Source organism: Vanellus vanellus (assembly GCF_965231255.1).
Source record: "Vanellus vanellus genome assembly, chromosome: 5".
In the NCBI taxonomy this organism is placed as follows: domain Eukaryota; kingdom Metazoa; phylum Chordata; class Aves; order Charadriiformes; family Charadriidae; genus Vanellus; species Vanellus vanellus.
Genome location: NC_138910.1, coordinates 51,511,141 through 51,535,218, shown reverse-complemented (window position 1 = coordinate 51,535,218; position 24,078 = coordinate 51,511,141). Strand labels below are relative to the sequence as shown.

At 39.3% G+C, this 24,078-nt stretch overlaps 1 protein-coding gene across 1 annotated transcript in view; it reads right to left on the bottom strand.

The window, feature by feature from the left end:
• CEP350 (centrosomal protein 350) overlaps positions 1-24,078 on the bottom strand; it is a gene marked incomplete at its 5' end in the record, with an annotated part of 67,891 nt that overhangs the window by 30,202 nt on the left and 13,611 nt on the right. Inside the window, 19 exons of the mRNA XM_082483368.1 lie at positions 2,121-2,278; positions 3,075-3,221; positions 3,609-3,696; positions 5,442-5,626; positions 6,168-6,364; positions 6,900-7,066; positions 8,742-8,861; positions 9,229-9,365; positions 11,630-11,761; positions 12,006-12,116; positions 12,784-12,947; positions 13,065-13,285; positions 15,194-15,383; positions 16,342-16,505; positions 17,370-17,523; positions 18,817-19,874; positions 21,323-21,444; positions 22,122-22,777; positions 23,536-23,679. Coding sequence (XP_082339494.1) covers positions 2,121-2,278; positions 3,075-3,221; positions 3,609-3,696; positions 5,442-5,626; positions 6,168-6,364; positions 6,900-7,066; positions 8,742-8,861; positions 9,229-9,365; positions 11,630-11,761; positions 12,006-12,116; positions 12,784-12,947; positions 13,065-13,285; positions 15,194-15,383; positions 16,342-16,505; positions 17,370-17,523; positions 18,817-19,874; positions 21,323-21,444; positions 22,122-22,777; positions 23,536-23,679 — 4,315 coding nt within the window. The remainder of the gene's footprint in view (positions 1-2,120; positions 2,279-3,074; positions 3,222-3,608; positions 3,697-5,441; positions 5,627-6,167; positions 6,365-6,899; positions 7,067-8,741; positions 8,862-9,228; positions 9,366-11,629; positions 11,762-12,005; positions 12,117-12,783; positions 12,948-13,064; positions 13,286-15,193; positions 15,384-16,341; positions 16,506-17,369; positions 17,524-18,816; positions 19,875-21,322; positions 21,445-22,121; positions 22,778-23,535; positions 23,680-24,078) is intronic.

Genomic DNA, 24,078 nt, shown 5'->3' with positions numbered 1-24,078 from the left:
GCTACGCAATTAGGAAGATCTAGTTCTAGAGAATCACTTATGTTTACAGAAAATACTACTTCCTTTGAACATACGCAGCAATCCAAGACAAAACCATAAAAATAAAAATACACGACCACATACGTTACATCACACACAATTCCCACTTGTTACTCTTAAAAGTAATTGTTTCAGCTTAAATCCTGCTATCCACCTTTTGAAAAGTAGTCTCCAGGTGAGCAATATTTTGGACTGACAAAATATCTTTAAGACCAGACCATACTTCATATCTACTGCTATCCCTAGTGATAGTAAGAACAATTATTTATTAATATATTAATTCTTTCTGCAATCCTAAGTGTTGCTTAGAAATGAAGGCACTTGGAAAAAATAAGATTTAAAAAAATTATTGACAAAAACACTACTTGGCAAAAAAAACCACAGGAAGTCTTGAATATAAAAGTGCATTTGTCATCTCTTATAGTATTAATACAGTATTAATAAAATCTCAAAATTCATAAGCTGTAACGTTTTTTTTTTTAACACTATATTACCATTTAAAATTTTGTATACTGAAACTCAGGTGGAAAAAACAATATAAAGACCCTTTTTTTTAAAAAAAAAAAAAAAGGATCAGAAGAAAAATCTTCTTGAAACCCTAGAAGTGAACATGGCCTACAGAGTACATCCTTTTCAAGTCCCCATCTTAAGCCATTTACCAACCTCAAAACAGACTTTGAGAAAGAGTTTTCTGCTATAACAATGGGGTGGGTTTTCACATGACTTGAAATGCTAATAGTTTAGTTTTGGTAATATGATGCTTCAGAAACTTGAAATATTTTGTGATTTTGGCTTTTCAGTTTACTGGATCCTATCAGAAGAGTCTGAATAAAACAGCAATCAATTGAGGCTAGAACACTGAAGACCATGTAACAAGAACATGGTTTTGGTTTTATCCTACTTACACTAAATCCTCACTTACTGCTACTACTGGTTTTTGTCTTCATCATATAGAAATACATATGGACTAAAATATAGTGACCTACCTTGGTAATAAGTTCAAAAAAATTGTTTAAGCAAAGACTATTCCTTGCGGTAACTGGCAGAGGCCAGACTTTTAATGGATTAGCCTCAAATAAGAATTTAAGGCTTCAAACTAATGAGCACATGCTGGTAAAGCATTTGGGATGTTTAGTGCTGACAAAGTAATTCCTACACTGAAAAGATGCAGAAACGATTTTTGATTCAAAACAATTTAACAGGTGAAATCAACAGATGCAGCCTTAGTTTTCAGACCCAGGAACTGCACATATACTTCATTATTTCCTCTGAAGACTAACAAATGGTTTCAACTGTGGAGCACATAGGAGGAAAAGAAAGTTCTTATTAACTGCCTGTCTGCTCAGTCACACACATACCACCTCCATTAATTAAGAAAATACTTACAGAATTCATCTCTAGCTGATTTTAATGTAATTAGAACTGAAATTCAGCAGCTGGATAATAAGGTAGAAATCACGTGCCCGAAAAGCTCAATAACTTTCTGTGAGCCATATCTAAAACTCAGTTAGTAGGTTTTGCAGAAGTATAATGCTATTTATAACTTATGCTTCAATTAAAGATAAAAATTGGTACTGTAATTCCAAAGTCTCACTCCCTATATTTTTTCCCTTTTAAATAAAAGGAGAGATACAAAATACAGGCACCACTTTGACCATTCGACTGTCGAATTGCAAGACAAACTCTGACAAGACATACCATCAAGCCCGTTCAAGTTCCTTGTATGTACAAACATCAAAATCTTTTTAAATCAAGGCACTTTTACTGACTCTATCAAGTACAAAGAGCATTAAAACCAATCTTCTACAATAAAACCTTGGCCACACAGTCTGCCAGCTAACAATGTTTGAATCTCAGTATTCAGGCAAGAACTGTAGCCTTTAAAGTATTATACTCAAATATTAATATAGTTCTATTAATGCTTCTCATCAACTATTTTTCAGGTAACTCAGGTCAAAGTGTATGTGATAACAATACCTATGTAATTTTTCTGATGGCCATTGATAGTGCAGATACTGGCCCAACCAACTAATTCTATTAAAATAGTACAATTTTGTATAAGAAAAAAGAAAATTAGTTACTTTTCATCCATTCTGCTGCGCATTTTTTTAAGTTTCTGCATAATGCTACTAGTCTCACTACTGGAGATTGAGATTGGGGAAGGGCTGCGCGTTTCTGCATCAGTTGGAAGTGGGCTAGAAGCATTGCTCTGCTTGATGTCATCCTCACTGTGAAGTTCCTGCAATTAAGTGTTAAAAAAAAAAAAAAAATCAGCATTGAAAGTAAGAAAAGTTACTCTACCATCTTTTTAAAAATTGTGTTAATTTAGCTTACTTCTGCCCAGAGTACATCAAGTACTAGTTCAGATAAGTCTGTCCACCTGCAGATTTAACTTCATTTTCCAACTTCACTTTTATTTGACACAAAGTTTTTTAGTACACCCTATTTCTCCATAATTTAAGGTCTTCCCTAACTGCATCTAGAACAAAAAACCCCACCAGAATCCAGTTACCCAAACAGGAAACCAATCCTTTCTATAATACTATTACTTAACCTGTGTCTCCTCAAAATTCTGTAAGGAGGCAGACAGTTACCAAAATCCCATCTTGCTGTCTCATAAAGCAGATCCAAGAAACTTAGTTGTAATGACACTAACACACACAAACATGCAGCAAGTTTTGGGTTTAGTGCTTACATTCAGTAGTTTGGGGTCTGACAAATAACTAAACAAAATCAGAACCTGAGAGATCTAAGCATCAAAAACCTGATATTTCCAAAGTTATTAGTTAAGCTTGAGCATTAACAAACATAATCTACTGCCCAGTTAAAACATTTTATAACTTCTCCAAATGTATTTCCTTAAACAATGCTTTAAACATAAAATTGCTGAGATAAAGAGGATGAGATCATTTGGGGCAGACAAAACTTCCAAGTGATAGGTCCAAGGGTAGCTTCCGATTCCTATAAACACTTAAGTCAAATACCAGCTGCATGGCCAAAGAGGGAAGGCTCCAGCTTCTGTACTGAACACTTACCAGCTTGTTTTCTCCTGCAGACTTTAGTTTTTCCTGCAGTTTCATTGTAGTCTGACGGATTCGTTCTATTTCCGCCTGCTGTTTAAGGATCAGCTGTCTCTCCTTCCGAGCAGCCTTGTTAGCCTCTTGAAGACGCTTAATTTCTGCCTTTTAGGTATAAAAGATAAAGCATAAGAACTATGACAGACAGCTCTCAAGAATACACTCTAAAGCTGCCACAGTGTCCTTGCTATGGGTTTAAAATTACTGCAATTACATGATGAAGTAACTAGCCTGAACTTCAGCAGCAAAGAACAAGATCTAAGTCTCAAGCAGTGAGAATACTGATACAAAAGGACCCTTAAAACAATGTGTTAAATACTACCGAAACGCAAATAAAACTTATTGGTAAGAAATAACTGGTAAGAAATACTGCTAGCTTCCTATCCAAAAGTCTGGGATGAAGTTTTCTCAGTTCTTAGCTTTTATAGTGCCTGAAACATTTAATCGGTACACAGGTGTTTCAACAGGATTTTCCTAGAGGTCATCAGTTACCTTCTCCTGCTGCAATCTCAGCAGCAGACCACGCTGCCTCTTTCGAATAGGAGGCATCTTATCATCCTCTCCCTTGTCTCGCAAATGCCTGCAAAGAGAGTGGAAGAATTAAATAAGAAAAAAGTGCAAAACAACAAGCTTTTTACTCTTTAAAGTAAAAAAAAAAAAAGTTTACTTTTCCTAACCTGCAGAAGAGTATATGCCTGTACTTCATCGTTGGCATGCTCTATATTGGAATATTTGTACACTTTAGTCAAACATGCACAGTTAAAAGGCCAGTGCAGGTAATACAAGATCATAGAATCATAGAATGGTTTAGGTTGGAAAAGACCTTGAAGATCATCGAGTTCCAACCCCCCTGCCATAGGCAGGGACACCTCCCACTAGACCAGGTTGCCCAAGGCCATGTCCAGCCTGGCCTTGAACACCTCCAGGGATGGGGCCTCAACAACCTCTCTGGGCAACCTGTTCCGGTGCCTTACCAGCCTTAAAGTGAAAAACTTCTTCCTAATGTTTAATCTGAACCTGCCCTCTTCCAGTTTAAAGCCATTCCCCCTCGTCCTATCGCTACATGCCCGAGTAAAAAGTCCTTCCCCAGCTCTCCTGTAAGCCCCCTTTAGGTACTGGAAGGCCACAATAAGATCTCCCCGGAGCCTCCTCTGCTCCAAGCTGAACAGCCCCAACTCTTTCAGCCTCTCCTCATAGGATCACCTCCTTTGACCTGCTGGCCACACTTCTTCTGATGAAGCCCAGGATACGGTTGGCCTTCTGGGCTGCAATCGCACATTGCTGGCTCATGTTGAGCTTCTCGTCAATCAGCATCCCCAGGTCCTTCTCCTCAGGGCTGCTCTCCAGCCTTTCCCTGCCGAGCCTGTATTTGTGCTTGGGATTGCCCCAGCCCAGATGTAAGACCTTGCACTTGGCCTTGTTGAACTGTATGAGGTTGGCTTGGGCCCACCTCTCCAGCCTGTCCAGGTCCCTCTGGATGGCAACCCTCCCCTCCAGCGTGTCTACCTCGCCAAACAGCTTGGTATCATTGGCAAACTTGCTGAGGGTGCACTCGACCACACAAGATCTCACATGAATGGGCAGAAGCTCTGCAGAGGGAGCACACTCAACATTTGGGAAAGACAAAAGGAAGGACACTTGGGTCACTACCTCACAATCCTATGTCAAATCCACAGTGACAAGAAGTTGGAAGAAAATATCTGGTGAACAATGGTACGCTCATGCGGAGAGTGACCATGGAAAAGTATTATTGATTAAATCTGGTCACCACTGCTTAGTAGTATCACTGGGTACTTCAAGTGGCATTCAAGGACAAAGCATACATTAGGTCGGAAACAAATCATTACGTACAACACAACCAGATTCACAAAATTTGGCCTGCGTCAACCAAAACGACCTCAGACATCAAGCAAATAAAAGTCTAACTGTTTGACAGTTTTTACCTTCCTGAATTAAGACTTGTAGAGTAATGGTTGGGAACTACCTTCTCTGACTGACAACAAATATCTGATGTTCTACTGTTTCAATGAAATTCTCTGTTATCAAACTGCATTCAATGTAAACATCAAAGCACACTTACAAACTGTGTTCTGTTCTTTCCAAGTGACAGTAACATTTGTATAGATTACTGATGTCAGAAGATTAGTTCAACCATTGATACTTAATAAGGGAGGGGTGAAAGCAAAATCTTACAAAAAAATGCAAGTAGAAGTACAAGAAAACGCTCAGTCAGCAACAGTGTATATTCAGAGCTGAATGTCCTGGTTTGAGGTAAAACAGAACCAATTTTGTTCAGTAACTTCTGAACAAAACTTCTGAACTTACCTCTTCTGGTGTTCCAGCCAAGCTAATTCAGCCTTGGTCTTCTCTTTCAGAGCTTTCTCGCGGAGCCGAAGCAGTGAGGACTGATGAGCTGCTCGCATTTCCTCTTCTTTCATGTACTGTCTTACCATCTCCATGGTAAATTTAGAGAAACTATCTTGCCCCCCTGAGAATGGCATGCTTAGCTCCTAGAAGGCAAGACAAATTTAGTATGATTTGATAATACATAAATACCAAGGCTTTTTTCAATTACAAAGAGTATGTATGTGTGTACACAAATACATGCACACACAAAAATGAGAAGGGAAGCTGTTTTTTCACTGAGCTTTATGCAGACCAGCTTCTTCCGCCCTGGGCTGCGTGAGGTTTAGAACGCCCACTCCTGGGCCAAAGAGGTGAAGCATCATCATGTACTTCCAAGCTGTGTGTAGGCATAGTAGGCAGACTTAATCCACTGGGCTTTTATAACCTACATCAAAAAGTCATTCCTCTTCCCCAAAGCTGCAAGAGAACAGGTAGAGGCCTGGATGGACTGTTCCATAAGCCAAGTCACTGCACTTGTACAACAGTGACATAAAGCATGATTCATACAACTCTATGTTTTGAGATGCTCAAAGAACCACAGTGAGGAAAAGAACACTTGAGTTTGCAAGCACAACTAAGAACAGCTCACTTGAAGCTCATCAGCTTAACCGCTTCAGTTAATTTACCTTAACTTGCTTGACCTACCTTGATAGATGACAGAGCTGTTTTTTCTGGGGATACTTCCTCATCAGAATCATCACGATTACCCCGTTTTTTCTCCAAGTTATTTCTGCGATGACTCTCAGAGGGCAGCAAAGACCGAAAAGACTTTTCCTCAATCTCATCCTCTGTCATGGACTCATCAAATTTCAGGGAATACTCTGTTGCAACAGAAGCGGAATCTGAGGGAGAAATGCACTAAGTGGTTTTACACCCAGGTATGTACCATAAACGCAGTTTTACTCCATCTCATCTCAGTAAAATGGGGGGGGGGGGGCAGGAAAGACAGGGATATAACTATTCTAATGCAGAAAAGCGGGTGTTTAGAAAAGTGACCTTGAGTTAGAGGACATAATGAAATACTGTTATCTAGCTTCAAAAGACCTAACAGACTTCTGTACACAGGTATAATCACATTTCTGGGACTGCTAAAACATTTGGCATTCATCTTGCATATTCAGCAAGTGAACATTTTGCCACAGCTAGCACAGCAGAAAGTAGAATGCCCACAGACTCCATCACTCTGATGTGCAAAATTTCAAAGGTTCCTATCTCACTGTGCCATCCTCTGCTGCCTCTTAAGAGGCTACCAATTCACCTGGGGCTCAGCTTTCTTCACACACATTCCCTCATTTATTTCAGAAACTAATTCTGAAACAGCACCTCCCTCCCCCCTTACCACCTTGAGATTCATCACATACAAAAAATACAGCTAACCTTTTTCATCTGGCAGTGATAAAATACTATCACTCGGCAAAGAATCATCCACACCAGTATGAGCCTGCTCTTCAATACTGCTAGTTATCTTTTCACGACGGGAAAGCTTTTTCTCATTCTCCTTAGAAGATGGAACTGAAGGACTCTCTTGGCGGCTGCTGGTACTACTGTATTATCAAGACATAATTTTTAAAAAAAATTACTTTGCACATTTCAATATAATTATATTACATTACTACTGTACATACCATGATTAACATCCCAGCAATAACTGACATGCAGAGGCTTTGGTTTTGGTTTTAAAATGCAGCTTGGCTACCTTAAAATTCCAAGCCTCATCAAGCTGCTGATTGACAGCAGAACTTTTTATTTTTATTCTGCCTTAGAATGCAAGTGGTTTGTAGGGATGCACACCCTCTAGCTGGCAATGAGTACTGATGATAAACCATTGCAAACATCTCTCCTTAGAGTTTTTAAAAGGATGAGCAAGATAGTGATACTGTTTTAAATTAGAAGAACTACAGCAGACAAAATCATTCCAGTTGGTCAAGATCAGAGAAACTTCATGGGATCTAACCAGATCAGGTAAGTAAACAGGAAACAAAATGCTAAAATCCAGTATTAAACACGCAAGAAACTGAGAAGTAGTATCAGAAATGAGTCAAATCTAAACCTCAGACAAGCAGCATTCCAGGCACTTCATGTAAAATCTCAAGCCACTGCAAAGCAGCAGTGAAAACAAAAACCCTAAGAAAACGGCCAGATACACAGAGAACAGAATAGAAAGTAATGCACGTTATAGAGTAGGCAGTTCTACAGGTCTCTGCACTGCGTTTTCAGAATATATGCTCCAGTCTGTGCTCTAGTCCCTTTCAAAATAACACAGAACAAAATGAGAAGGGCACAAAATGCAACTGTTTAGGACAAGGAAAAAGACTCAGGTAAACAGAGACTTGAAATGACTTTTTGGTTACAAAGGTGATGCAACAGAAGTATGCAAGTAGGCCACAGCACAGAAATCAGAATAATCTCAGCTCAACAATTTCTGAAGGTATTTCATCCAACCAAAGTCAAGACCACATCCACCTGCAAGGACAGAGAATCCCACGACTTCCCTCCACCCCTATTCCACTGTTTGACCATCCTCCCAGGGAGTGATTTTTTTTTCCAGTGATTTTCCCCTTTCTAGAATGCTGCTGTTGCCTTTCGTCATATCACTGTGCACCTCCAAGAAGAGTCTAGCCTCATATTCCGTAACAATCCACCTTTAGGATACTGCAACTAGAATCCTATCCCCTTAGCCTTCTTTCATAGGTTAAGTTATCGCAGTTCCTTCAGCCTCTCTCTTACATCACATACTCCAGCCTCCTAATCGCCTTAGTGGTTCACCACTAGACTTGTGTCAGTATGTTAATGTCTTCTCTTTACCCAGGGGCCCAAAACTGGACACTGTATTCCAGGTACGGTCTCACAAGAGCTAAAGAGAGGGGAATAAACATTTCCCTTCACCTGCTTGCTACACTCTTGCTAATGAGAAAGCAGATGTGGAACTCAATTATTCTTAAGTTAGGAAAGAGAAAAGTGACCAATTAGAACAAATACAACAAATTCAAAAATGAAGATATTAACACACAGTGTAGTCAGATTTTTAATTAAAGACATAACAAATTCTGGTAGGCATGTAAACCTTCAAGCTCTGGAATATAAACCCATTGAAGGTTTAATACTGACTTCCCCTCTTTTAAAAAAATACATTGAAGGAAATATCTTTATATTCCTTTTTACTTTAGTTCTTATTTATAGCAAAAAAACCAACCCCTGTGTAACCTAAACTCTTCTTACCTGTGATCATGAACCTTTGATCTTGAGGACTCTGAATAACTATCAAACATTGGTGAGTATGTCTGTTTTAAGTCCCCTCTCTCCTCTTTACCTTGTGATATGGCACCAGACTCACATTTCCTGAGAAAGGGAAGTGTGTTGGATAAGTCTGCATTCTCTTAAACCAAAGAGTAATACAGTTTGCACAAGCTTTCACGAGTCTACTAGAAGTAGTAACAGCTAAAATTTCTGAAAAGATCACTTAAAGCTCAGACTAGTTATATCATCCCACAAAATATTTAGAGCATCTTTTTCTACTTATATAGAGCTTCACAGAACCAGTTAATGTCACCTTTGGCATACACTATTAAGGGCATAAAGATGGAATCTAAATTCTTCTTAAATGCTCACTCATTATGACATCTTAAATTTTTCTTCAAGAATAGGTGAAGCAAAACCTAACAAATTCTACTTCCCCCTTCCTAAGATGTGAAACATTAGGCAAAACCTGTTGGTATCAGTTCGGGCTCTCAGTTGTTTCACGAACTCTGAATGATGCTGCCGCTGGTGGTCAAACAAGGTGGTGACTGGAGCAGCTGGAGCGCTGACAGTATCAGAGATCTGTGTTCGTGCTAACTCTGTCATCTGAGTACAATGAAAAACAAAGGAATACAATGTGCTTATCAGCATCAAAATGTTTTGGAAGAGAAGACAGTCATTCTAACAGGCAATATACTGATTTATTGAACAAATGTGTAAGACAGTTTTGAGATGGTTTGTAATTGTCAATTTTCGCTGTAGGAGGTGCATATTGCTCTGTAAATACATACTCCTTAATTTACTCAGAGTGGAATTATTGATATGAAACTACAGACATGCAAGATACTACTTATCATAGGACTCTAATCAACTTAACCAAACTGAGTTAACTTAACCAAACCAAATAGAATGATCCCCACATAATAAAACATTCCAGACTTACCATTACAATTAATTTAAAAAACCCAAAAAACAACAAGTGCCAGAAACAATGTTTTCTTTTTAATCTGAAAGTGCATCTTGCCCAAAGAGCATGAAATATTATTTCCATTGTAAAGGAAGCAACACGTTTAAGTTCCAATAACATGCAAACTGCCAAGTCTAAAAGTGGCAGCATTAAATCAACAAATAGCCATAAATGTGTCCTTTTTAATGTATGGCAGTCACTGTGTACCTGACTAGAAATAAGAACTTCTTCAGAAATCACAGCAGAGAACACTGATTTTTAGAAGCTTTAGAATTTAATATTTTTCTTCTTGTTCAAAGCTCTGCTTCTTGCAGGGCAGGGAACTCTGGTAGGTTTTGAAGGCAGGAATAAGCTGCATTTCAATAACTTCCATTACACATACTGAATTTCTCCATTTATTCTTCAAATAATGTATAAATTAATTGCATTGCATACAATTTTATAAAAACAAGTGAATTTTTTTTTTTAAATCGGATTGTTTGTATAGCTCACCCACTATTTTATCCTTCATTAGTACAACAGTCAACTCTAAGCAAACTTATATAGTAGCATGTTATATTATCCCTTTTGCATACGATAAACTTCTGATTGAAAGCAATGCATAAAATTAACTCTATTCCTTTATACACATGAAATTACAGTGTACATCCAAAAATATTCCCAGCACATTGGTGATCAGCATTTCTGTTGCTGCATTCCAGCTAAAATAAACGGTTGTTCAACTGAGTATCAGGAGTCACTTGTGAAAACGGATGGAAAAGCTACTCTGCTAGCCCATCATCAGAGACCAGGTCGTCCCCATCAACCTCTCTACCAGCACCTCTTATTCTTGGGATTTCACACTTAAAGCAAGACAAAAGACTAACACACTACACCAAATAAAAGCTGTCTGTTTCTTCTGCCTTGTTTCTTAATTGGTTTCCACCCATTTTGGCTCTATAAAAAAAAGTTTCTTTGTTTTTATCCAAGACTTCACTAACTGCTATCAACAACCACTGCATATACCTCAGATGCCTGACCTTTTCTGCTTCTTTTAATGTAACCCATTCTGGTCTACTCAAAAATGATTTAAGCTTTACATATTTGGCAAAGCCCAGAACAAGTACATCAGCATTATTCTGCAGTCCCATTACCTATCATAAAAACAGCCTTGCTGAGCTCCAGTGCGTGCATAAGCTATAAAGAAACAGTTATGTTCATACCCATCAGCCTTCTGCACTCCATCCCTTTACCCTAATCCACAGTTATTGCGATTGCTAAACTATGAAGAAGCAGAGGCATTTTTTGGTTGCTGTATTTCTCACCTATGTGTGAAGCAGCTGCTACACGTTGGGAACAACAAGTATAAAAACTGATAAACTGATCTATAAAACTGAAAACTAATAAATATTCTGTATGCCGCAAGAAGAATGAAGAGAGACTCAAAAAAAGAAAACTTCAAGCTCTGTACCAAGTGAGAAGCTGTGCTGAAGATCCTCCCCGCTCCTTTTTGAAAATTTATTTGTTGGTCTCCTACCTTAAAAAGTAAGCAAGATCACAATTTCCCTGCTTTTCTAATTTAGTTTGCATATGAAACAGATACAGGATCAATCCCTGATGGAGTGCAACTCTGACTAATTAAAGATGTTGTGTTCACTATCATCAATCTCTCCTGGAAGAACAAACTTCTTAACAGTTTGTTAACTGGAAGATCATAAGAATAGTGAACAGGGATTTAAAGCTGCTGACTGACTTCTAAGTAAGGACACTAGAAAAGCTCCTTTAAAGTTCTATCAGTTGTCACATTATGAAGGTAAGAAGTTGCACTGAGAATGACACTGAACAGAGAACAACCTAGAGGCAAAAAAGCATTCGAAATAATACTGAAATTAGAACAGCTTTTTCCATTCCCTCAGGCCCTCACCTCACGGATCTGGTGAGCTGCATCTGCAGCGAGAAGTGCAGTTTCCACCTGTTTGGCTGCAGCCTTACATGGGGTCTCTTGTACAGCCTCCTGCCGTGACTGGATCAGATGCTGCAGTGAATCTGCATGGACCTATGCAGGAAATACAGACAGTTCAGCACTTCAAAATTTCCTGGCTGTAATAGCTAGAGTTTTAGTTCTCAAAATCTGAGGGAAAAATTTTGAAATTGGCCCCTAAGAGCTTTTTTCAGCTATATTAAACCCCCTCACCACTTCCACATGTTCACAGCTTCAAATTAAGAATACTCATAGGCACGGATTTACTTACAGCATTTTGCCTCTTACACACTCCACATTTTTTGAAGGGCAGCATTACCTGAGCTGCCTTCTGCCTTGCCTCGTCCAGTTGTCTCTGACTTTCTAAAGCTTCTTGTTCGGCCTTGATTTTCAAAAGAGCTAAATCCCGTTCATGGCGCTGCTGCTGTGCCTACAGATCAGGAAAACAAGTTTTAATCATGCAAGTTAAATGTAAAGACCTTTTCTGTCTTAGCCACTGGCTGCAACTACCTCTGAAATATCTAAATCTACTATACTGGCGGTGTCTCTTCTGCTAAAGTAAAATGTTCAGCTTACCGACTGACTCTCCCTTTTAATGTAGACAATAGACAATGCCCATTCCCTATACTCTTCCATTACAGTGTAGAAAGAAAGAGGATTTAGGAGACCAATTAATTCAACAAACTAGAACTAGAAATATTGCCAATATATGGAAATTTCAACCAAAAATATCCTTTTCATGGAATATGACAAACTATTCAGCCTGAACAACTACACCGCATGGCATTGGGATCCAACATCAAACCCAATAAGTAATCAAGTTTTTGTTTTACTATACAATCAAAGCCGTCATTCCAGCTAATGGTATATTAATGACACATATTCTAGAGTCATCAGTTCCTTGTTGTCAACTTAAAATAAGAAAGATAACAGACATTAATCCTAAAAACATTGACATTATCAGAGATGCTCCATCATGTCCATTACAATTTCTCTGCATTCCTAACAAAAGCATAACTTGCCTTAATTTGATTAATTTTCTTGCAAAATAAAAATAAAAAAATAAGGTTAAGACAAGGAAGTATTTTTTCTATTACCTTTAGAATCTGAGCCAAAGAAACGCTCTCCTGCTGGGCAAGTGATATGCCTCGTACTCGCTCTACATCTGAAAGCTGTCTCACAGACTCCTCGATAGCATTAAGGTAGTTCAATTCTGCTGATAAACGATGCTGAAGACCAGCAGGGGAGAAGCGCATACATCCTGCAGGGTAAAACTTACTAGTCAACCTCCATAGACTTTAGTGCCCCACATCAAAAAATAAAGAAAAGCAAAATTTAACTGCTCTGGGATTAGTATGGTTTTAACAATACAACTCACCACTTGCTGAGGCTGCTCCCGCTACAGACCTACTAGTTCCCAGACTCAGGTCAGGGAAGGCTACGTTAGGCTTCAGCCCTGATGCTGTACTTCCAGAAAAGCCAGCAGGTGACTTGACTCTTTCTGATGTATTGCCTATAGAATCAAACTGCAACATTTTTTGGGAACCAGGAGATGGGGAAGAAGTCGGCGTCTTTGGGGATCTTCCCTTGTCTGAGAAACTGATAGCGAAACAAAAAAAAAAAGAAAGGATTCAATATTCCCTTAAGTGCAGGCACTTGAGACGACAATAAAGCAATAACCTAGTTCTTCCATTTATATACACCAAACAGAACTACGCAAAAGGCACAGTCTTTTATGGCTTGCACAGGCTCAGTCTGCCTTTAGGAAACGGCCTCATGAGATGGGTTTTGTACCTACATCCCAGCTCAGGGTTAAGTTTCTAGAGCATCCTATTTTTCCCCCAAGTATTAAACCTAGTTAGCGTGAACGCACACGCACACACAAAATCCAAACCATAGTATCTACATGTCCTACATGGCCAGACAAGCAGTTTCAATGTCTCCTGTTAGGAACCTGGCATTGCAGGATGCAATCATCAGCAAATGCATTTACACATCTGTTTTGAGAGTCTGAGTGAAGGACTTTGTTTTACTCACAGGAAATGGGGGCAATATTTTGATATCAGAATACAAAAATCACAGAATGGTAGGGGTTGGAAGGGACCTTTGGAGATCATCTAGTCCAACCCCCCTGCCAGAGCAGGTTCACCTACAGCAGGTTGGACAGGAATGCATCCAGGTGGATTTTGAGCATCTCCAGAGAAGGAGACTCCACAACCTCTCTGGGCAGCCTGTTCCAGTGTTCCGTCATCCTCAAAGTAAAGAAGTTTAATCTCATGTAGAGATTGAACTTCCTGTGTTCCAGTTTGTGCGCGTTGCCCTTTGTCCTGTCGCTGGGCACCGCTGAAGAGAGTCCGACCCTGTGCTCTTCACACCCGCCCTTTAGATATTTCTAAGCATTGATGAGATCCCCTCTCAGTCTTCTCTTCTCCAGGCTAAACAGCTCAGGTCTTTCAGCCTTTCCTCATATGAGAGGTGCTCCATTCCCTTGATCATCTTTGTAGCTCTCCGCTGGACTCTCTCCAGTAGTTCCCTGTCTTTATTGAACTGGGGAGCCCAGAACTGGACACAGTACCCAGATGTGGCCTCACCAGGGCAGAGTAGAGGCGGAGGATAACCTCCCTTGACCTGCTGGCCACACTCTTTAATGCACCCCAGGATACCATTGGCCTTCTTGGCCACAAGGGCACATTGCTGGCTTATGATCAACTTGTCCACCAGGACTCCCAGGTCCCTCTCAGCAGAGCTGCCTTCCAGCAGGTCAAGCCCCAACCTTTACCTGTGCATGGCTTTATTCCTCCCTAGTTGCAGGGCCCTACACTTGCCTCTGAACAACGATGAGCAGTTTTTTTAAAAAGCAAAACAGGCTACTATCAGCTTACGGATGCAACTGAATGCGATAAACCACTGCCCTGAGTCTCAAATCTCTTTTATCAAAATGCAATTAAATGCTTGAAGGCAAAAACTTCACTTAAAACAGTACAATACTACAGAGACATTTCTTAAGAGACAGCTGAAGACATTGCTTTCCAAACACACAGAAAATTATGCAGACACTTCTTAAACTTACTATTCCAATTTTATTAAGCCAAACAGAATTAACAGTGGCCGCTTAAATCCCTTAGGAGGACATTCTGCTTGACTCAGTATTTCCCCTCCCCGACACTTCTTACAGACTATTTGTAGAAGCGGAAAGCAAAAACTGTATTTTGATGCTTCAGGTACTGAACCTGACAGGATACCTATACTGGCCAGTTATCCTTACAAAAACAGAGGGGTCATTTGGGAAGGAATCACTATTTTGTTTTTCTCTTACTACATCCATCTACTTTGGGCTTTTATATTTAAAATACAGGTGAAAAAACGTTTTCTGCCTGTCTTACTAACGTTTGATCATTTCTGTTGTTTTCCTTTTGCATATCCGAAGACACGGCCATTTTTGATAAAATGCCATAACACTACCAAGCTTAGTTATATTTGTATACAGTCTTAGAAGGTTCACGTTACCTCATTAGGGAATGTCCAGACAAGTTTTCTAATGTGCTGTCTGTATCTGGGTTCTGCTCATGATCTTTACTAGAAATTCTGCTACTTGATAAGGACTTCTTTGTCTGTTGGGATCCCCATTCTAATTCAGATAGCATTTTATCTTCTTCCACAGGGAAGTGGTGAGAACTTCCATTGAAAGAGTCCAACCCTAAGAAGCAACAACATTGCAAAAAAAGTTTACGTTTGGTATTCTAAGTATGAATATCTTAGCCGTCAGGAGCCCCAAAACAAATAATTGAGAACCTTTTTTCCCCCCACTTAAAGATGCTTTTGAGTTACAAGTCTATAAATTCAACAAGGAAGAAATATAAATTTGGCAGCTTTCTACAGGAGATTAAGTTCTCTTCTACATATTGTGTCCACTGTCAACAAAAACGTCGACTCAGCTTTCATTTCAGCATGCTACCAGTTTAAATAAAGAAAACAAGCATTTGACTCTTCAATACTGATAATTAGAATAAAGCCTAGCTTTCTTTGGGTAGGCTAGAGAGTTTTGAAAAAAATAAGAGATACTTTGGAATGCCCAATCTTATTTTTCTCATCCTTTTATTGACTTTAAAAAAAGCTTTTCCTTATGTCAACCATTGCTTATATAGTAAGAGTGTACCAAGTATCAAGTTTCTTCATGTTTTTATAATGTACAAGTTACTGTAGGAAGAAGTGTATTTATTAATTTGTGCACTATGAAAACTGTCTGTGATCCAAGGATAAAGCATATATAGGCAAACTTATTGTCACCTTCACAAATGTGACCATTACTCAGATTTCTCAGCAGCCTATCAGAACTTCCTCAGTACAGAATCTGAGGATAGTTCCCACACAATATTAAAATTAATTAATTTGTTAGAGGGCTGGTTTAGGAAAAGAAACTTTTTCAATAATTTAATAAGCTCTTGCCTATTTAATTTCAGATGACTGCATTTTAAGGCCAGAGATTAATCAGAGTCAACAAGAATTTACAAAGGAATCACTGGAGGAATACATAAATCCTCCTATCAGAATTAGATTACAGTTTCTAGATATGTAGAGAGACTGCAATTTTTGTAACAAGAAAACCGTAAAAGCTCCTTCCAAAAAAATATCCTGTGGTCAAGTACTGCACTTACGTTCCCTTTTCCCTCTCTTTTTAGAGGAAGCAGATGAGCGAGAAGATGCTGCAGACCGTGGTCCAGATGAATGCTGAGAAGCAAGCTCTACAGATCGAGGCTCATGGGGAGACTTCCTGCTAGGAAGTTCTTCCTGAATGCTTGAATTACTGCTGCCAGCAACGCTAAAAAGGAACACACTGACAGTGATTAACTAAGGACTTCCAACTCCTGCATTACACTGTGCACAAGAAATCCACCACACTGTAAATTAGAGACAGACGGCTAAAACTGCACTAATTAGCCCATCTTGAAAAGCATTGATTTTGAGATTAAAAACTGACAGCTAAAACAGTAGGAAATTTGACATGATACTGAACATACCAAAACATACTTCTGATAATAAGAAACAGTAAAAGATGGGTAACAATCATCCTTTCCAATGCTAACTCTTAAGAGCTATTTGACTATCTACTTGAACACCATAAGAATGACTTCAAATATGACTGCATTTGAGATAATCTCTCAGCACACAGATATCATCAATAAACTAACAGAAACATGAGTGATTTTCAAGAAAGGATTACAGAAGATTTGTAAATAAAGGGGTAATGAATCACAAACTAAATAATACCAACAGAAGATCTATCAGGAATTTTAATCAGAAAGAAAGCTTTTATTTTGCAGCCAACATTTTCAGCATGCAAAGTGCCTTTTACCTTCCTTGCTTCTGAGGTAGAGTACCACTAATATAAACACAGTACTTGTGGCCTTCCCCAAGGTGCCCAAATGATGTAAATATATCTCAATACAAAAAAGGGGTCTTAGGAAATTCAGGAAGCCACATGAATTCAGTAGTAACATCAAGAGTCTAGGATTTACAGTATGCAAATTTTAGTCTGAATAAAAAAAGTTCTTACAGACAATTCATGTATCCAATACAGCATAACAGAAAAGGTATCCAGCATATTATGAAACAAATTTTACATTAACTATCTTCTGTCAAATTCTGCATTTTGATTTTTACAAGAAGTTTAACACATGGTTACCTGAGGTCACGTGCAATTTTTTTGTCTGTTAAAGTGCCACTTCCCTGCGATGAGGCAAAATCATCTTCATAAGACACCACGCTCTCCGGAGGGCTTGTGGCAGGGAGTAAAGGGCGCAGAAGGGCAGACCCTCCGTTCGACCTTTCATCAAACACTAAAGTGTGGACAAAGAAGGGAAAAGACAAAAATGACACCAAATGCAAATATGCGAACAGGTAATAAGCTGCAGGAATTAAAATGCTCCCAACCACGAGTTACAAAAACTTCCTTTCAAACACAAAATCAGGAGAACATCAGTATAGCCATCCCACGGCAGTTTTAACACAACATAACAAGCAGTCTTCCTCTTTTTGTTAATTATTGAATAGTCTACTTCATTAAGACACTCCAGCTAAAACATTCTTGAAGAGCACAGTGCTTGAGAGTAGAGCCATCTGCAGAAAATTTAAATGCAATCATCTTTAAGGGAAATAAAATGAAGGAAAAAAGAACCAAGAGAACCCACAAGATAAAAATCAACTTCTCGGAAAACATTCTTTCTCAAAATGAGGAACTCAAGGCAAGAGAAAGAGTACTCATAAAATGAAGAATAAATTTGTACAGAAAACGAAAATCAAATGAAGCACTTGAAGTGTGCTTGTTTATTCCCTACTGATACACCAAAACCTTACTTTCTCAAAATCAAACACTGTTACCGGATTTTTAACTGTCGCTCTACATTGAGACATTAGCAAATAACTCGTATGAGCCAAGATGGAAAAGGGAAGTCCACATCATTCATCCACTGAAGTTACATGTTTCTAATAATACAGTAAAGCTATATTATTCTTGTATAGCAAGAACTCAGGCTATATGCAAGCAGTCATATTTATGCCATGAAGTAAGTGCTGCATAAAGCATGAATTTTATCTTTCTGCCTTAACTGAAACAGGAATGATGTGTTATTACAGATTATCTGGAGTGCAGATATAGTAGGAGGATGCACATTCCAATTCAGAGGGTCTGTTCTCTATGGTGGAGAGAATAATTTCCAAATGCCCCCTGAGCAATTTAGATTCAGTATGCAATTTTGGATTCAATAAATGTAAACTTCATATTCACAATTCTGTAACTACGGGTGTCTTTAGTACATGTAACCCAACATACAAATTAGTTACTGATCTAGATATACAAAGCAATCTAATACAAAAATAATCTTCTTCCAGCTCAAAAGTGTGGGTGTTTGGTTGTTTTTTTTTTTTTTCTTCTTTTTTCCTTTAGACAAGAAGGCAAAAGAAAGCAGGGCAAATAATTTATCATCCAAAAGTAAAGTGAGGAAACCTTACACATATTCATGTTTGAGACATCTAAAAGCACATTTCTTACCTGTGAAGTATAAAGTGTAAGGAGTAGTAAGACTGGGAAAAGAGTAATTCACAAGAGCTTCGAGAAATTTTTCCATTTTTACCTTTTCCATGAAGCTGATAACTTTTCGCAAAGATGTTGATGACACTGTGGGGACTTCCCTTCGCCAGTTCCTCCCATGGCCCCTTGCTATGTGCGCCACTTGTCTGAGTGAAAAGTGGCAAATACTTCTCAGCTTCTTTCTGAAACTCCTTTATGGGCTCAAAAGCATTTCTCTCTCGAATGCAGAAATCCTTCTCTTTTAATGTCTCCAGCATCTTCAGTGACAACTGTTTGTGCTGGCCTCCTTCCCCTTCAGAAAGGCTTCCATCACTCAGGAGAGGCCCTTCACTGATGGAGTCAATGCTGGACTCATGAGGAATTACAGCTTTGTTCGGAGAGTAAGCCTGGTTTTCACGCCCTGAGGAGTCAGTCTGTCTCTTAGATAAATGTCCTAGTATCCCCTCCCGCCTGTTAGCAGCAGGGGACCTCATTCCAAGGCTGACTGCAGCGGTATGAGGCCTGATAGCCTCAGGGAGCTTTTTAAATTCACTAAGGTTGCCTACCCCAGGAAGGTTGTCATCAAAGGCTGTATGAGACACACAGGTCCCCAACATTTTTTGGATTCTGGCTGAAAAAACAGCTTCATTTTCCTCTCTCACAGGAGGACTCACAGCCTTTGCCCACCGCCCATCATCTGGGTTTTCTTGTATAAAGTCTGAGTTCCACATGGTACCATAATTGATACCAGCTCCAGCCAACTTTTTGGCTTCGCTTTCAATCCTGCTAGAAAGGGAAGCAGCTGTAGCTTTCAAAGCTTCAATCCGATCTAATTTGCTCTTATATTGGTTAGCAGTAGGTTTTACTAAGAGATTTTGCTGTGCAGCAGGTGAATTCAGGTATGGCTGAGGCATTAAGGTCAGTGATCCCATGGGTGCAGCGTGGCTCCTCCTGCCTGCCAACATTGCATCACACTCCTTTGACAAAAGGTCCATCTGCTCCAGACTCCAGTGTTGGGAGCAAGGGCCTCCACTTGAGCCCATGAGACCTTGCGGGTGAGAGAGCTGGACTCTTGGGCTCAACCTGTCTGGCTGTACCCATGGAGGCTCCATCAAATCACTCCTGAAATGAAAAGTCAGCATTTAATGACTTATACAAGTCCTGTTATTTTACATGAAAGTATCATTGCCACAAATTCATTTTTCAGGAAGAAATACTTTTCAGTGGAGGCACAGTGGCAGGGAATGGGACAGTAAACAGTTACAGAATGTTATTTAAAAAAAAACCAACAAACAAACCAACACAAACAACACAGCACCTTCAAAATTTGAAACACTGTTTATGGTGTACTGTGTGTTTTAGAGTTGTAACAAGCCAAGTGTTTTCATCATCAGCAGTTAAGTCTTCCAAAAGTTTCCTGACTTCAGAAGGGAGAAAACATCTTTTTTTTGTTTCCTGGAATTTCTTAGCCCCAGTCTTCCCCCTCCAGGTGAACCTAGCCCATATTTCACTGGAGGGTAGGCATAAAGAACACTTAGAGAAAAGGAAGACTGCATGTTTCAAGTTCTGCAAGACATCTTTTATATTTCCAGATAGTTCCTGTTTGCATGACAGGAGCTCTGTAGAGACCTTCCTTTGCTAATATCACTTGCACATATTCTGAATACTAGGAAACCTGGAAAGTCCCTCACAAAAACCTGCTTCTCTGCTTACTATGAGGCTCTCCAAATAACTTTTGCAGCCCTTTAAGTCTCATCTCTCCCCTACCATTAGTACTTACAATTTTTCCTTACAATGTTACACTAACAATATTTGCTACCATGTGGTTTAGGAGCCTATTCTGTACACAGTAGTAGATAGCATTCCTAGTGCTTCCTTGAACACTTCCAGAAAGGAAATAGATCTCATTGAATTTACAAAGTCAGTGTGGATTTGACCAAGTTAAGGTACAGATAATGAAGCAAGCATTTAAGAAGCAGACATTCATTATGTAGTTAAAAATGAAGACACACTTGCACAACAGTGCACAACTTCATGATTTTTAATTCCTTGTATTTAAGTGTTTGGTTAGGCACCTTGACTTAACAGTAAGAAAAACTTTGATAATACACTGAACAATTAAAAATGGGGAAAGCAGCATGAAAAGAAATAGGGAAAGTCTAGTTCCACACAGAAGCAGAGGTTTTTGGTACTTTAGAGACAGTAACTAAAGGCCTGAATCCAAGACAATATTAAATAGAAACACTGAACAAATTAAATAAGAAAACTCAGATGTATTCATGATCAGCTTCTCTTGCATGATGGCAATGGCAGAGGAAATACAGTCTCCCAATATGAAATGCACATCCCCTTGATGTCAGCAAAAGATTAACAGCAACCACCATTCACTATATTTCTTTACAGACTCACTGAAAACCCATAGCCAAAATTTTCATGTTTTCCTGCATCAGCTTCTGCTTTCCAGCAAGGAAACATTATAATTGCCATAAAGACAATTACTCTCGCTAGAACATGAACTTGAGAGTCTAGTCTATTTTCACCTCTCTCTCAAAAGGCCCACAATCGCTCACCTCAGTAGCGGCTGCTGTGGTTCTGAAAGCGACATGTCACTACTTGAAGATGCGCTAGGAGGACGCTCTTGAGCCTTGTTTTCTTTGTCGGATTCCCCAGAGGGTTGATAACCAGGCCTGGGCTAGAGATGAAGACAACCAGAAAAACACATTTTCAAAAGTCTGCAGGAGTTTAGAAGCTCTTGTCTCATTAAAATTGAAAAGGCTTACATTTCTCAGTGTAGTATCACATCTTTCCTACCACACAAAGACTTAAAAACACAAGACATTTATGTTTTTCTCACAGCAGAATGTACTGGGGAAAAAAGCTCTGCTCACATACAGAACCGTTTCAGACGAACACATCAAACTGATATTAGTCTTTTACCGTATATTAATCTTCCTTCATATTCAGTTTCTGATTAGCAAACTTACTTAACTCACTGCTGATGAATGTTGACCACTGACTGAAAGCAACTTCAGACAAAGCTCTTTCATTCACAGTTTGACTGATTTTTACAGTTTTCTTAAGAGCCAACCTTCATAGCTGCTGTTAACTAACATCCAGAATTCTGCTTCTATTTATAATAGAAAGATGATTTCCATTCACCTTTCTAGTAGGCTTTGCTGTGCCAAAAAGCAGCCACTAGCAAGGAGGTTCTGGATCAAAACCACTATGTTTAAGCAAAAGTTACAGAGTTTTCTTCATATCCTTTCTCTTAACCAATAGCCAGATCAGGGCGAGTCACGACCTTCCTAAAATACGACCTTCTATTCCTGCAAACAACGGCAACACATTAAGTTAGTGAATCAGCTATACCTGTGCTTCCTGCGCTGTAGGCAGCTGAGGCGGCTCTTCTAAAAACGTACGTTCCAGCAATAGTTTAGAATAGGTTTCCTGTAACCGTTTGGCTGCTGAAGGTTCAGGAGGAGGGACGTTCTTCACTTTCGTAAAAGCCTCCTTCTGTTTTCTGTAGAGCTCTTGGAGCCTTTTGTTCTTCTGTTCTGTTGCCTCCTTTTGTGCTTTCTTCTCTTCATTCTGCTTCTTCTTCCTCTCTTCTTGCTGCCTGATGATGTACTGACGAACTTCATCCGTATCATAGTGACGTTTCTTAGAGATCACCTGAGGCTCCTCACTGGCAGCTATCTTGTCCGGTTTCCTTTTGGTTGGACTATGGCTCCTGGCATTTTGAGTAGGTAAAACAGATTTTGGATTCTGCTTTTCCACATCTTTCTCTTGCTTTGTACTCATGGAATCCAATTGCAAGTCATCAAGGATTCCACGTATCTCCACAGGCAGGAAGTCCTTATTTACAGAGGCATGATCTTCTTGGTTACCATCTGGAAGAGCAGCTTCCAGTTTCTTCAGGGTATTCTCAGACCGTACTTTACTCCTTGACCTTTCAGAACTTCTTGAAGAGGTTTTATGGGTAACGTCCAGTCTAGAATCTGAACCTGTCCTTCCAATACAGCCTGCTAAAGAATAAGACTTGTCAAATATTTCAGGCAAAAATCAAACCTGGGAAGTACATTCCATCACTGAAACACTGCTGCAAAATGAGTATGAGAGAGGAGCGCAGATCTCATTGTAAACACGCTTTTGCTTCATTCAGTGTCATAGTCTGAATACAGCAGCCTTTGCTTAGACTGAGCTCACACCCTTTATACTCTCACCAGTCTCAATACCTCACAGGCATTAGAAGCACAGCAGCTACCACTGTCCCTTAATTGCCCTGTCTGAGATTCTGGATAAATTCTGAGAAGGGCTGGTGGAGGAATCAATGAAGATTTATGATGCACATGGATGACATTATATAGTATCTGAAGAACCACAATTCCTGTAAAACAGGGATGAGCAGCCATATCTTACATATTATATGCAGCACATCTGGAAAATTCATCTGGCCTGTGGACCACTTCTAGCCATTCCTCTCCCCACTAGCTTTAAGAGGCAAAGACAGACTGCAGGTGATCCACGTTTTTGGTTGCAATCTACTTCCCATCTTTTCCAGAGCAAGAAAAGTTCAAATTTACCCAGGAAGAGAGGTTATGCATCCCAACCATGTATGTGAGCAAAATTTCCCCCCCTCGAATCCCAGGTTAATAACAGGGGTTATTTTGAAAAGAAACTGATTACATTCTAACTCAGAAGTGTGCTTTATTCTGCAGACATGCAGCGTTATATAATAAATTAAGAACAATGAAAAAAGTCCAGTGATAAAAGTACAACTTACCAGATTTGGCAGCTCGCTCTCGTCCTGTTCTGTCACTAGATACAGCTCTTCTGTCCTGTTCTATTCTGGGCGCTGGACCCAGTATCTTTTTTACTAGCTTTTGTCCCTCCCGCCAGGAGGATGCACTTATTACATAGTTTCCACCTGCACAATAAGTAATAAATAAAAGTCAAGCACTAAATGGATTTTCCAGCGTATCAAAAAGAAGTATTCATTGCAACAGCTAATAATTTCTATACCCTTTAGTTCCACATAAGCTGCAGTTACACAAAACAGCCATAACAGTGTCGTACCACTCAACAGCTGAATCACACAACTATCAGTGCTGCATGCCAACTCATAACACAATGTAAAAATCCAAAACGCATTGCAGCACATTAAAGCCCTACAAAAACTCATGTAAAAAAAGAAAAAGGGGTTCTACAGGTCTAAAATATACAAGCAAACGTTACTGGGAGAGACGGGAAATATTTGAGAGGTCTGAGAAGCTGCTGTTCATCTCCCCTTAAATATGGAAAACAAGAAAAAAGATAAAAGGATGTA